The sequence below is a fragment of the Microtus pennsylvanicus genome, chromosome 11 (assembly GCF_037038515.1).
Source record: "Microtus pennsylvanicus isolate mMicPen1 chromosome 11, mMicPen1.hap1, whole genome shotgun sequence".
In the NCBI taxonomy this organism is placed as follows: domain Eukaryota; kingdom Metazoa; phylum Chordata; class Mammalia; order Rodentia; family Cricetidae; genus Microtus; species Microtus pennsylvanicus.
In genome coordinates, this window is record NC_134589.1 from 43468107 (window position 1) to 43481813 (window position 13707).

Here is a 13707-nt window from a genome sequence, read left to right on the forward strand (position 1 = left end):
ACCTTCCGCAGGTGGCTCTCCGAGACTAACAACACTCTCATTCCTTGACTGACTGCTAAGGACTCTCAGAGGACTGACCCCTCTGGCCTGGAACTACCTTTTCTTCCCCAGGGAAAGACTGAGCTGCATGTCTGGGCCCAACAGTGAGGGTTTCTGAGCCATTCCAGCACAGAATTCACAGAAGGTGAGTGGGCCAAGAAGCAGGCCTGAAACAGGAAGCTGGTTCCAAGCACAGCTCTGCTCTTGGAGGTCAGACTACAGACAAACACACAGCTCTGCTCTCGGAGGCCAGACTACAGACAGACACACAGCTCTGCTCTCGGAGGCCAGACTACAGACAGACACACAGCTCTGCTCTCGGAGGTCAGACTACAGACAGACACACAGCTCTGCTCTCGGAGGCCAGACTACAGACAGACACACAGCTCTGCTCTCATAGGCCAGACTACAGACAGACACACAGCTCTGCTCTTGGAGGCCAGACTATAGACAGACAGACACACAGCTCTGCTCTCGGAGGTCAGACTACAGACAGACACACAGCTCTGCTCTTGGAAACCAGACTACAGACAGACACACAGCTCTGCTCTCGGAGGTCAGACTACAGACAGACACACAGCTCTGCTCTCGGAGGTCAGACTACAGACAGACACACAGCTCTGCTCTCGGAGGCCAGACTACAGACAGACAGACAGCTCTGCTCTCAGAGGTCAGACTACAGACAGACACACAGCTCTGCTCTCGGAGGCCAGACTACAGACAGACACACAGCTCTGCTCTTGGAGACCAGACTACAGACAGACAGACAGCTCTGCTTTTGGAGGCCAGACTACAGACAGACAGACAGCTCTGCTTTTGGAGGCCAGACTACAGACAGACAGACAGCTCTGCTCTCGGAGGCCAGACTACCATTGCCATACAAAGCACCATTTCCTCCAAAGGCTGCAGACAACAGAAGAGTTGAGTCTAGATTTTGGGGCCAGAATGAGTCTTGTCTCGCATTCTCTACAGAGGAGCAGTCTAACTTTCTGCTTGGCCTTCTACTCAAAGCCATCCCATTGACTTAGAATCACTCGGTGGTTCTCTATGGCCCTTGAGGTGAGGTTCAAGTTCACGATGACTGGGACCCTCTCCTTTCCTTTTCAGTCTTCCTGCTTGAAAACTTCAGGCACACCTTACTAGATCATTCTGTTTCTGCATGCCTTTACACAGAACCCATCAAGCTGCCCTGAGCTAATGATTCTGGCAGCCCTCCAGGCCATCTCTGTGGGAATCCTTCCAGGTCTCCTCCATTTGGAACTGGCCTGTCTTGCCCACATACAAGGCACACTGAGATCACCCCATCCAGTGTTGTCCACACTCAGCCTCCCCACTAGATGGTGCTCTTTGAAGGCAAGAGACCATGTCTGTCTCTTAGGGACCAGCACTAGGAAGAATACAAAAGGAAGTAAGGTTTAAAAGTCCAAGGCTCTTCCCCTCCAAAAAGATAAAAGCAAAAGTTACCTGTCATGTGGCAAACACAACACTACCACCATGAGCCTTCTGGGTTTGTAGCCATCTCAGGCCTTCCAGGAACCATTCACTCAGCCTGGCTCTCTGATCAGTGTCTCTGGACTTCTCTACATCCCCGAAGCGACCACCCCAGTTCAAATCCTCTCCACAGGATGGCCTCCCGGCCCCCAGACAACCACTGCCAGCTCTCCGGAGCAGTTTAGACTTCCTTCCCTTCCTCCTCAGTGCTGTGCACCTAGTGCTTTGGACCGACAGTCCAGGTCCTTGGCACTGTCCGCTCCACCTGGCTGTCTTCTGTGCTGTAAACACCCTCTCCTTTGTGCCCCTCCATCATAGCTTACATTGTTCCCTGCATAGCAATGCCAAACATCCAGGGCTACCTCCTCCAGGGAACTATCTCAGTACCAACTGGGAATGCACAGCTGCTTTCTCCCCAGACCAATTCAACCCTCACCCTTTGACAAGGTCTAACTTTGTAGCTCAAGCTGACCTAGAACTTAAAACCTTCCTGCCTCAGCCTCTCAGGTGCTGGGATTTCAGTCGTGACTACCATGCCAGCCACGTTATGACTCTTCCTCGGTACTTTAAACTCCCTGATTTAGAATTAGTGATCTATGCTCCTGGTTTATTTGTTATTTTAAAAGTCCTATTTATATGAGTGTGCCTGAGTGTAGGCTTGTACATACAAGTGCAGTACTTGTGGAGGCCAGAAGGGGGCGTGGGATTCCCAAACTGGAGTTACAGGCACTTGTGAGCTGCCTGATTGTGTGCTGGGAATAGAACTCAGGTCCTCTACAAGAGCAGCGTGCAGTCTTAACTACTGAACCACCTCTCCAGCATGTCTAGGTCCCTTCTTCTTCCCGCCTTCCCTGGGACTGTGGGGCTCTGAGGAGAGAAGCCCCGTTTGACTCAGGTCCCTTCTTGGCTCCAAACACCTTCTAAGAAATCTGTGCTGGAATGGCCCAGAAGCCCTCACTGCTGGGCCCAGAAAAGCAGCTCAGCCTTTTCTTGGGGAAGAAAAGGTAATCCCAGGCCAGTGGGGTCAATTGGAGAGTTTCTTAGCAATCAGCCAATGAATGGCAGTGTTGTGATGTCTGGAGAGTTACTGCAGACGGTACCTGAGGCCACCTGTGGCTAGCAATCTGCCAAGACATGAATCATCCCTGATTGGTCCTGTTTTCTCTCTACATTCATCTTGCTCAGCCAACATGGAAAACCAACTCTGAGCCCAACCTGCGATGCTGACATAACGGAGAATAAATGTAGGTCGGTTCAGTACCGCTGAGATGTGCAACCATATAGTGCCTTCCTTATAGAAAAGAAGCGAAATTCCAGACAGCAATGGCAATCCAAGATGACCCCCACTTTACTCTTCTGCTTGGCACCGAGCCTTCTCTGTGGGGAACCCACTCACCAATGCAGACCGGCTCTTGGGAATCCCAAAAGGGCTGGGTGGCATTGAGACAGGTGAGGAACTTGGCACCCTTTAGCTGGTAACCAGTGGCACAGTGGAAGCGGGCGCTGCCTCCTGGGTGGAGGCTGGTGACAGTCACATCTCCATAAGCTGGACGCCGGGGAAAGTGGCAGCTCAGGAGATAGGCTATAGAGAGAATGGGTGACAGTGAGGAGGGGCAGGGCCCGCACAGCCTGCTCTAGGTGTCTTTGGGCTCAGAGGAAGCATTGAAAGTTCCACAGAAGTGCCCCATTTCCAGTAACACATTGGGCAGCCTGCCTAAGCTTTCTCTGTGGAGGTTCTTTCTACTCCCCCACCCACCCCGACCAGTGAATGACTTTTAAAGACAATGGGAGGATATGGGAAAGTCCCACTCACCTTGGAAATTGGAGGTGGGATGAGCGTTTCTGGGAAACTCGTCTGCTTTGGAGTTGTTATACCATATATGCCCATATAGCGGCAGCAAATCTCATAAAATTGCCTGGCATATCTCGACTCTTAGGCTAAGCCCCAGAAATAGCTTATAAATGGGGGGTCTCTAAGAGGTAGGGGAGAAGCGAAGAGAAGGCTTGACTATGTCTCTGTGTGCCTTGTGTGACTAGAAAGGGGGTTGCCTCTGGAGAGACGAGGTTCCAGAGCCCAAGTTGAGCGCGACTCGGTTTTGAGGCTTCTCACACTGGTCTTATTCTTAGTTATTGTGTGACAACGAGAAGAGAGTTTTGCAGGTATGACCACTAAGAGGCTGGCTGTGATTGGCAGGTGGTATAGGCGATGCCTAGGAGATGGGTTCTGGGTTCGGCTAAACCAGGACTCCCTGGCTTTAAATGCAGACTCCACTACTTGCTGTGCCACCGTGGGCAAGTTACCTCTTTGCTCCGTGCCTTGGTTCCTTTGTTTAACCAGTGATCTAGAGTACTGCATCCAAGGCTGGGGAGGTTAAATGAGAGGCCATATGTGCAGTGCCTGGCACAAAGCGCACAATTCACGCCCCAGCCGACTGACAATGTTGGCAGTCAGGAGTCCCGACAGATTCTTACATTTGCTGTACTTTCCAGCTCCTAAAACACCTTCACGCCCTCCGCACTTAGTACCTATAATAGCCATGGAAGAAAGGTGAGGTAGGGGCTGTTAACCCATTTTAAGGTAAGGAAAGCTGAGGTCTGGAGAAACTGAGGTTCAGGGGGCCTGTGTACTCTCGTCGTACTGCAAGTGTATGGTAGGGCGGAGATCCGAGTTCCTCAGTGCCCCCTGTTTCCTACCTGACCCCAGTCAGTGGTCAGAGAAACCTGACAGTTACAGATGAGGCAGGCCTTGGAGGTTGTCCAGCAGGTCATTTCCTCCCCGCTATGTTAGGATAGGGAGGACTCTACCCAGAGTAGAGGGATGAGAGGCTGACCTGGGAGCTATAGGCCAGGTCAGACTCAGCACTTCCCTGTCAGCTTCCCTGTGCATCCCAGCACAGCCAGGGAAGGGAGTGGGCTGAGATGATGTGAAAGCAGGAGGCTGGTGGCTTTGAGAAGTGCCCCCAGACTCCATAATGGGTAAGTGCCACTTCCCAAGATGAGCTTCCTCCTATTGCCATGACAACCAACTGTTCCCAGGGAGTCTGCACCACCACAATCTGTTGAGTTATTTTCTTGCTGGCGGCTGTTTCTGGAGCCAAGTCCAGTGCCAGGAATGCTAGGATGGAGGAGGGAGGGGTCTATCAGGCACTCTGCCTCCGCCTCCCCACCCAGCCTGGGGCTGGGCCAGAGGAATCTGTCCCGCCACAAGGCCTAAGGCCACAAGGCCTGTGTGGAAGCTCACAACTGTGACCTCCTTCAACGGCTTGGACAATACGCACGTACAGGCGTGGTCCTCGGCCCTCACTGACTCTCCTTTCTCCAGACCAGGAGAAGTGCTTGTGAGCACACGCTCCCCCTTTTCCCATCTCTGGGATCAGGGCTAATTACAGCCTATAATTAGGGGAATTACACTCATTAAGGAAAGAGCTGATCATTGACAAAAAACTGGGCAGAGGAGGGAGGGCTTCTGGGACAAAGAGCGGGAGCGGGCCAGTTCTCCAAGTCTCTGCTAGGGATCTGCTCCCTGTGGCTCGGCCTCCAGCCCCATTGCATTCTGCCACTTTTGTCTGGCCACACAAAGAGGGGACTGTAGTTTTGAGCAAAGGAATTTGCAGCAAGAGAAAAGGTTACTGTGGCATGAAATTATGCCTGCTGCCGAGGAGGATTGATGAGCCATTAGGGAGAATGAAGGGGCCGCCCAGGCAGTCATCCCTGCCTGGGGCGGGGCTTTACCTCCGCTGAGGGCCTGAACAACCTCTGCCCACCATTAGGATCCCTGCTGTCTCACCAGGCTGTTCCTCTAGTCCCGGTGACAAAGCCTTGACAAGGTGAGAAGGCAGGGTCCACGCATCCCTAGCTCCAGAGTGCTTGGCCATCCATCAGTTCTTCCCCCCCTGCGGGTCTGCAGAAATAGTCCAAGCCAAATGCAAGACAATGCCTTGATTGTTCCTACCAATTATTTCCCTATTAGCACTCCAGGATCTGAATTAAAGTTAACCTGGGCAAAGGATGGAACTGACTTCCTGCCCAGGTTGGGCGGTGGGGGATGGGCAGGAAGGACCCCTGTGGGGCAGCAGCAGCTTTGCCTCCCTCCTTCATCCTGCAAACAGTAAAATACTAGTTTCCTTTTTTTTTGGTTTTTTTTTCCGAGACAGGGTTTCTCTGTGGCTTTGGAGCCTGTCCTGGAACTAGCTCTTGTAGACCAGGCTGGTCTCGAACTCACAGAGATCCGCCTGCCTCTGCCTCCCCAGTGCTGGGATTAAAGGCGTGCGCCACCATCGCCCGGCCACTAGTTTCCTTAATGAAGGACATACTAAGCACTTTTCCTTTAACTTAAACCACCAGAGCTACACAGAGAAACCGTGTCTTGCAAAACAAAACAAAAGAAAATACCAAAAAATTATAGAGTAAAAAAAATAGAGTAATTTCCAATTAAATACTTTTAATTATTATTATTTTTACTTTTGTTTGTCCTGGAGCTTACCCTGTAGACCAGGCTGGCCTGTAGACCTGCTTCTGCCTGCCGAGTGCTGGGATTAAAGGTGTGAGATACCACGTCCAGCTAATTTTTTTTTTCTTTTTAAATTTTTGAGGTAGAGTCTTCTGCATAGCCTGGCTAGCCTGAAGCTTACAACACTCGGAGATCTGCCTCCCTCAGCCTCTCTAATGCTGGCATTGCAGGTGTGCACCACCACCACGCTCAATGCAAATAGCTAGTCTTGATTCTCTCTATACTATGGAATTGTCCCATTTATTAAAATTACAAAAAGGACCATAGGGGGCTGGAGAGATGGCTCAGAGCTTAAGAGCACTGGCTGCTCTTCCAGAGGTCCTGAGTTCAATTCCCGGCAACCACATGGTGGCTCACAAACATCTGTAATGAGGTCTGGTGCCCTCTTCTGGCCTGCAGACATACACACAGACAGAATATTGTATACATAATAAATAAATAAATATTTTTTTTAAAAAAAGGACCATAGAGACAGCCAGATGCGAAGGCACTGCTGCCAAACCTGACGACCTGAACTTCATCCCCGGGACCCACGTGGTAAAAGGAGGGGAGAGCTCTGATTTCCACAAATTGCCCTCACATAAAGTAAATAAATAAATGCATTAAATGCATAAAATTTTAAAAATTAAAAGTGACAACTGGTGTACTAAAAAGGAATAGAGGGAGAAAAACAGTCAGAGAAATCAAAGGGCCAGCTCAAAGTCAACAACTAGCAAGAAGCCTGTTCTCTCAGCCAGTGCATGGCCCATTTCATCATGCCCCCCTTCTCTCCTGAGGCACTTTGAGTTGCCACATGGGGCATAGGCTGCATCCCAGGTGGGTGAGGAAAGCCAGTCTGGTTAGCTAAAGACCTCCAGATGGTCATTGTCAAGGCCCTTCAGCTTCTTCCTGACCTAGACTGTAATAACAGGAAACCCACTAGGAGAGCAGCCAGTCTTGGCCGGCTCCTCTCTGTGGCTCAGGCCTTACCTTGGTAGTGGAAATGGAAAGTGCCAGGCCCAAGAGGTAGTGGAAGGCTCTGAAACCTCAGGGCCGCTTGGTGGGTGGGGCTGCGGATGACTTGGCCCCGTAGCAGGAAAGACTGGTTAGCCAGGGGTAATGGGTCAGGCCCCCCCAGGCCCTCTACTGTTATGGTCTCCCCTTCCTGAAGGCTGATGTTCTCCACCTGCAGATGGGTGGGAGAGAACAAAACAGCGCTATCAGGGCTTCTTGTCCCCAGTCCTGCTGACCATCACCCATCAGGGTCACACGTGAGCCTCCTGTACTCTGGAGCCCCGAGGCCCCATAGTTGGCCCATTTTGTTTCCAGCTTCCCCGGTCACTCCTGTTGTATGCTGCGCACACTCCTCACGTCCAGCCGGCCTTGTGCGCCACCTCATGTTCTACGTCCATTCGGTCAGTCTGTCAGATGGACTGCAGATCTCGACTTCTTCGCTACTGCCACTTCCCTAACTCATCCCTGTCATTACTCACCTAGATCACCAAAGCCAGCCTCCCTGCCCGGAGGACTTAACCCACCCCTCCCTTCTCATCAATATTTCCTGAACTGAAGCCATTAGTAATCTCTGTCCCTGCTGCTCATCCCGGGGCTTTCTTGTTTAAATCACCCAGTATTTCCCCATTGAGTCTATGAAGCCAGCCGCTCTGGCTGGCTCTATACGTTCTGCCAAACTTGGCTCCTGCTGGCCCCTCAGCTTGTCCTTGTTTCATGCCATGATACCTGCTCTGATTACTTCATTCGATTGGCAGTGGCCCCTTTGAACCATCCTGTTCTTCAGGCCCTTAATCCGTGAGCATGCGCCTGAGTGCCATGCTTCCATTCAAGGGTCAGACAACCACAGACTCCAACCAGAGGGGAAAGGTGCTGTGGCCTGGGAGAAGGAGCACTGGACTGGGAGTCTAGAAATAGAGGGGCTCACCCATCGTCACTCCACGTTCCTGGGCAAGGACACTAGTCGTGCTTCATTTAATCTTTTATTATTTTTAATTGAGTCTGATGTGGCAAAGGCCAGCATCAAATTCGTGATCCTCCTGCCTCAGCCTCTTGAGTGCTGGGACTGTGAGTGTGTGCCACCACGCCTGGCAGGGCTTTGCTACTCAAAATATGGCCCCTAGATCAGCAGCGGCCACATCACACGGGTGCTTCTAAGAACAGAATCAGGGCTGGGAATGTAGCTCAGTTGGTAGGGCATTTGCTTAGCGCACAAGCAGCTCTGGGTTTAATACTGAGTGCTGTATACACTATGTGTGATGGTATATGCCCATAATCCCAGCACATGGAAGGTGGATACAGGCGATTCAGAAGTTTAAGGTCATCCTTGGTTACATAGCAAGTTGAATACCACCCTACAGGGGTGGGTAAAGAAAAGAAATGGGGCGACCCTTAGACCCCACTTTAGATCCGTGAACTCATACTCTGGATTTGAATGAGGAACTCGAGCAATGGAAACGGATCTGTAAGCTCTAAATTCTGTAGCTCATTCCTCTGATTGAATGATTTAAATGTTGGGCTTTCAAGAGTTAACCACCTGCTCTGGTTAAGTGGCACCCACTGAGTCACCAAACCCTTTCCGATTTTATCTCCCAGCCATCTCAGACGGCTCCTCCTTCTCCTCCTTTTGCCCACTGTTTCTGAGAAAATGGCCTCTGACCACATCCGACCCCTCCTACCCCCAACTCATTCTGCCCCAGGTCAGACCTTTTCTCTCTCCTATTCCAACTCCATCGGTAGCTTCAGGTTGCTCAGAGACAAGGCTCAAAGTGGCCACTGGCAAGCAGCTCCAGAGGCTTTCCCAGTCTCAGCTCCCTGCTGCGCAGCCACAAAAGTCCCGCCCGCTTCCTGCCCTCCTGGAGTTAGCAACAGGAGTTACCTCCCCTTTCCCTACCTATAGAGGCAGGCCTTCCTCAGTTTCCCCCACCAAACCATCGATCGCTCTTCTCCAGGCTTTCCGTCAGACCACCCTCTCCTCATCTACATACTTAAGCCTTGTATTTAGGATATACTCTTCATAGGCCAGTTTTAGCACGGAGGGGTGGAAGAAAGGTGTGTGGGCCTCTGGAGGCTTGGCCCTCACAAGTGTGTCTCTATGAGCTGGCAAGCATGACATGTTGAGCCCAATCAGGTCCAAGGAGACGGGTGCTACCAGGCTTAGAGGGACTTCTCTGATTGTGGCTGAGGATTGGCATGTTCTGGAAACTAAGGTGGTGGTGGTGGGGGGAGCATCTGGGAGAAGAAGTTCCCAGCCCCGGAAGGAAAATATCAGGTGGGGCTGGGCGGGGGCGTTGAAGTGAAGGCTCAAAGCAGGATACTAGGGGCAAAAGCGCCTCCTCTGTATCAGGAGCTCCCCGCCCAGGCACATTTGGGTGGCGGCTGCCTGACCATCTGTTGGGGACATCCCTCAGGGAATCCCTAGCAGGCGGAGGCTGGATGAGGTCCCTTCAAACTTGGAGATTGTGTGATGCTGGAGTTGGGAAAACAAGCCTCACACACGTGGAATCTGTAATTATCGAGAGATGCCAGGCAGCATACAATTCTGCCTTAAGTGGCACTGAATGCAGGCAGCAGGGATCCTCCAGGGGAGAGCGGGAGAGCGGAGGGCTTGGCGGTTCTCAGATCAGCATGGTGCAGGTGAATCTCAGAGTGCCTTTAAGAGCTGGGTGTAGGAGGAGGAGGCAGAGGTGTTGAAATCAAGGAGGCATTTCTTTCTAGTTTCTCAGAGATTAATGTCTCTGACTTAACTTCTAACTTCCTGCACCTGATCTTGTTCTGGTGGCAGATGCACCAACGATGACGGTTCGTAGAGCATCTACAGTGTGTCAAGGTGGTAAAAGAGTCTCAGAGAGGTTAAGGAACTTTGAAAAGGGCACACAGCTATTAAAAAGCAGAGTCTTGCCTTGCTGGAGGCACAAGGCAGCTTCATTCCCCTCCCAGACTCCTGGGGCTATCACCTGCAGAAATAGACTTCTAGACGTCTTTATTCCCAGGCTCCAGGGCCCCAGGTTTAGCTGGGAGGTAGATTTTGGCTTGGCCTGCCCTGGCCTTTTCAAGATGTTGGGATTTGAGTTCCCATGAGCCATCCTTTCTCTGGCAATCTGTATAGCTTGGGAAATTGAGAGCTGAGATCTCTGCACCCCCTTCTTTGGGCCCAGAAAGTGTGTGTGTGGGGGGAATGTCTGGCTCCCAGCTCAACCTGAGGGTGAGGGCTGGGATGTGGCTCCCTGAGCCACCCAGGGATAGCTGTGCCATGTGGATCCTCTGGGTTCTGAGGATCTACTTGCAGGCCTGCTGCAGGAGCTGGGAGATAATTTGTCACTTGTTGGAGGGCTAGGCTGACAGGGGCCAGACAGGGCTGGGTGTTGGACAAGGGGGGGAGATGAAGTCTTGGTGTAATTTGCAGGCATCTGAAGAGTCGGGGAGGCAGATTGAAATGTCAGCTCTGCTCATGAGGGCTGTCTTCCCACACCCCATTCAGTGACAGGAGGGGCCCTGGGAGCCAGCAGCGGGAGCCAGAGAGAGCTAGGAGGACAATTCCCATAGGACCCTGGGCTGTCCAACACTACCCTGCCTCTGGAAGACCAGGGAGATGTTCAAGGAGAAAACACAGTCATTTTGAGAGGGGCTGGTTCTTCCTGGATGAAAGATAGAGAGGGCTCAGCTTGCCTTCTGCAGCCCCAAGGTCACGTGTCCAGTCAGTAGTGTCTGACTGACAGACACACATTGCAGTAAGGCAAGTAAGATGATTGCTGTCATTTTTTCAGTGGACACCAGGATGAGCCCCCAGATTCTGGCTACTCCCACACCTCGCAGAGGCCCCATCTTGTGGCTACCAGAAAGCAAGGCCAAGGTCTGAGGGACCACTGTGCAGTTGAGCTTAGGGAAGAGTGTCCTGACTCAGTGTTAGAGACTGATCTAGTTTAACCTTTTATGGAGGGAGAAACTGAGGCCCAGAGAAGGTCAGGGGCTTAGCCAATTACTGAGAACTGGGCTACAGAAGGCAAAACCAGACTCCAGTTTCTTAAGATCTGGTACTTCTCTGTAATATCTGTTATGTGTGTTGGGGTGGGGGGGGGGTAGGGTTTGCTTTAGGGATGGGATAAAGGACCTAAATCAGGAAGTCAGACTTTCCAGTTACTCTCACTGCTCTTAGATGGGCCCTGCCAGTTAGGAAATAAGAAATCGCCCAGAACCACCACCCCAACCCATCACCACTCCCTGATGCTCTCATCAGGGCTGGTCCTGACCTGGCTCAGCAGGGTAGGGTGACAGCTGGCCTGAGGAAGCTGTGTGCCAATGGGGCCACCTGGACCTGAGGGCAGGGACGGTGGGCAGCTGTGCCCGGGCTCCAGATGGTACGGAGAGCAGCCAAGCCAAGATGGAGGCTGGCAGCAGGAAAGCTCCTGGAATGCCAAATGGACTGAGAGGCAGGCACCAGGCCCAGAATGGCCCAGAGTACTCACGAGAGACTGGCCACCCAGGGAGGACACAGGACCCTGTGAGTCACCGGGCTCATGTCCTCTGAACTGAGAGGTTTCTCTGGATCGTTCAGGAAAGAGTCCATCCCTGTGCCCAATACTCAGCTGCAGCAAGTCTGCCTCCCTAGAATTTGGAGGACCTGACCTGGCCTCCTCCTGGCTCAGACCCCCAGGGGGCATGGAGGGCTACAGCATATGGAGAAAGGGGCAGGCGTGAAGTGCAAGAGACGATGGAGGCCCGTCATGGCCCAAACTGGGACAACACAAGGCAGACTGGAGTCAGATAGGTGCTGCCTCAGCCCAGAGCCTGGCTGACCTGCTCCGGAGTGTGATTTGTGGGCGCTTTGTGCCATCCTTTCCCTGGCTCCTCCTGTCTCCCTTGCCCGACTCCAACTCCCACACGCCCTGGTGAACTAGGGGTACACCGGGGTTACCCACAGTTGAGTCCCACCCCAACCCTCACCTCTGCTGCCTATACAGTGACAATTCTTTCTCAAAACATCTCGGGAAGCCTCTAGGGGCCAAGCTTGTCACATCTGCGCCTTCCCAGCCCAGGCAGTGGTTGCTGACATGTCACCCCACAGGCTTCCAAATGGGTGTGTTTACTTCTAGAAAAACCTTCCAGGTTGAGGAGGAACCCAGATACCATGGCTCTCCTGTGCCCCAGTCCCTCCTGCCCTGAGCATCCTACGGCCATTGCTTATCATTTCCCCCTCCTTGTACAGGGACATCTGCGTCCTCAGTGCTCAACACAGAGACTGAAACATTGCACTCAAATTCCGTTTATGAAACAAACCTATTGACCAAAGCCATTTGTTAATGATTAACTGAGTGATCTTGGGCAAATCCCTTTCCTTGCGTAGGCTTCAGTCTCCCCAGCTACGTAGTGGGTAGATTGGTCTATATCGGTAACTCTATGGGTCCCAAAGGGTGTGTGTGTGGTGTGTTCAAGAGGACCAGGTCTGGGGGAGGCAGCCAGGAGAAGCCCCGACCTTACATCCTGCTGTTCCGTCCTTTGCTCTTTCCCTGACCTGACTGTGGTTCCTCTGTGCCCCAACCCCACCCCCCAACCTCAGACTCTGTCTCAGGCCACAGAGCCCTCAAGGACTCTACTTCTGTGGGAATGAGATGGAGGGTGAGCAAGCACATGCCATGTTTTCTGAGAGCAGTCCAGGGCTGTGGCTTTCCTTTCAAGGTTGCCTGGTAACCGCTTTTGCATTCTGATGAAAAAGTGTGGCAGTGCCAGACCCAGGGTTGCTGGAGGGGTGGGCATCCAGGGTAGGGCTTGGACTTGGACTAGGACCAGCTTAAGGGCAGGCAGAGCCATCAGTACATTTGCCCCATTATCTTGTACATACCCCTCCAGGTGGAGGGACCAGGGCTGGACCCAGCCTGGCCTAAGATTTCAGTTGAGGGACAGGTAAAGCCAGTCTAGGTTTGCAGTGGGGTATCCAGTCTGGTATTTGCCCCCTCCCATCTCCTTCCTCACACCTGCAGCTGGCACCTTCCACCCTGTGAGCCACAGCCGGTGCCACCTCTCATTTGGTGATGATTTTACATTAATTACCTTAATTAAGCGGTGCTGAGTGCTAATGGCTTGAGAGGGGGTGGCTCTTTCTAATTGCCCTTCCAGTCAGCCCACAATGAGGGACCTGGAGTGCGGCAGAAGAGGAATAAGCAGTTGCAGAAAGAAGAGGGGAGGCCAATTCGGGTTGGAGAGCCCCTGCCTCCCCTTTCTGGTTGGGAGACTTGAACCTGACTGCCCTAGAGGGGAGACCTGGAGGTGCTGCCTGGAGCCCGCCCAGATCCAGGGCCTCTCTGAGCTGGGACAGGTGAGAAACAGGATCCTAGCTGGTGAGGAGGGAGAATGGTGGTACAATCCAGGCTTCTGCTCTCCCTGTGGCTTCCTGGCTTCCTGCCTGCTTCCCTTAGAGAGATAAAATGCTTTCCTTTCCACTTTCAACAGTCTTTAAGACGCCAGCCAAATGTCCCTGATTTTCCTCCACACCCATGCTGATCCCTTCTACCACCAAGTGCTCCTCTAGCTTCTTCTGGTCTTCCCAGAGACAGGTGGGCAGCTGCACACAGCCACGGGAGAATGGCAAGGGCTAGGATGATGGCCCAAGACTTTGGGGATAAGGTAAGAATGCCCAGAGAAACTGATGCCAGTGCTGGGATGCCAGGACTTGGGGCAGA

At 52.4% G+C, this 13707-nt stretch overlaps 1 protein-coding gene across 6 annotated transcripts in view; it reads right to left on the bottom strand.

Annotated features, from left to right (window-relative positions):
• Positions 1 to 13707, bottom strand: part of Sez6 (seizure related 6 homolog) — a 46207-nt gene that overhangs the window by 7487 nt on the left and 25013 nt on the right. For all 6 annotated transcript variants that reach the window (XM_075991522.1, XM_075991521.1, XM_075991520.1 and 3 more), the window contains exons 4-5: positions 7010 to 7205; positions 2927 to 3112 (exon numbers count right to left, since the gene is read on the bottom strand). In XM_075991522.1, the coding sequence (XP_075847637.1) occupies positions 2927 to 3112; positions 7010 to 7205 (382 nt within the window). The remainder of the gene's footprint in view (positions 1 to 2926; positions 3113 to 7009; positions 7206 to 13707) is intronic.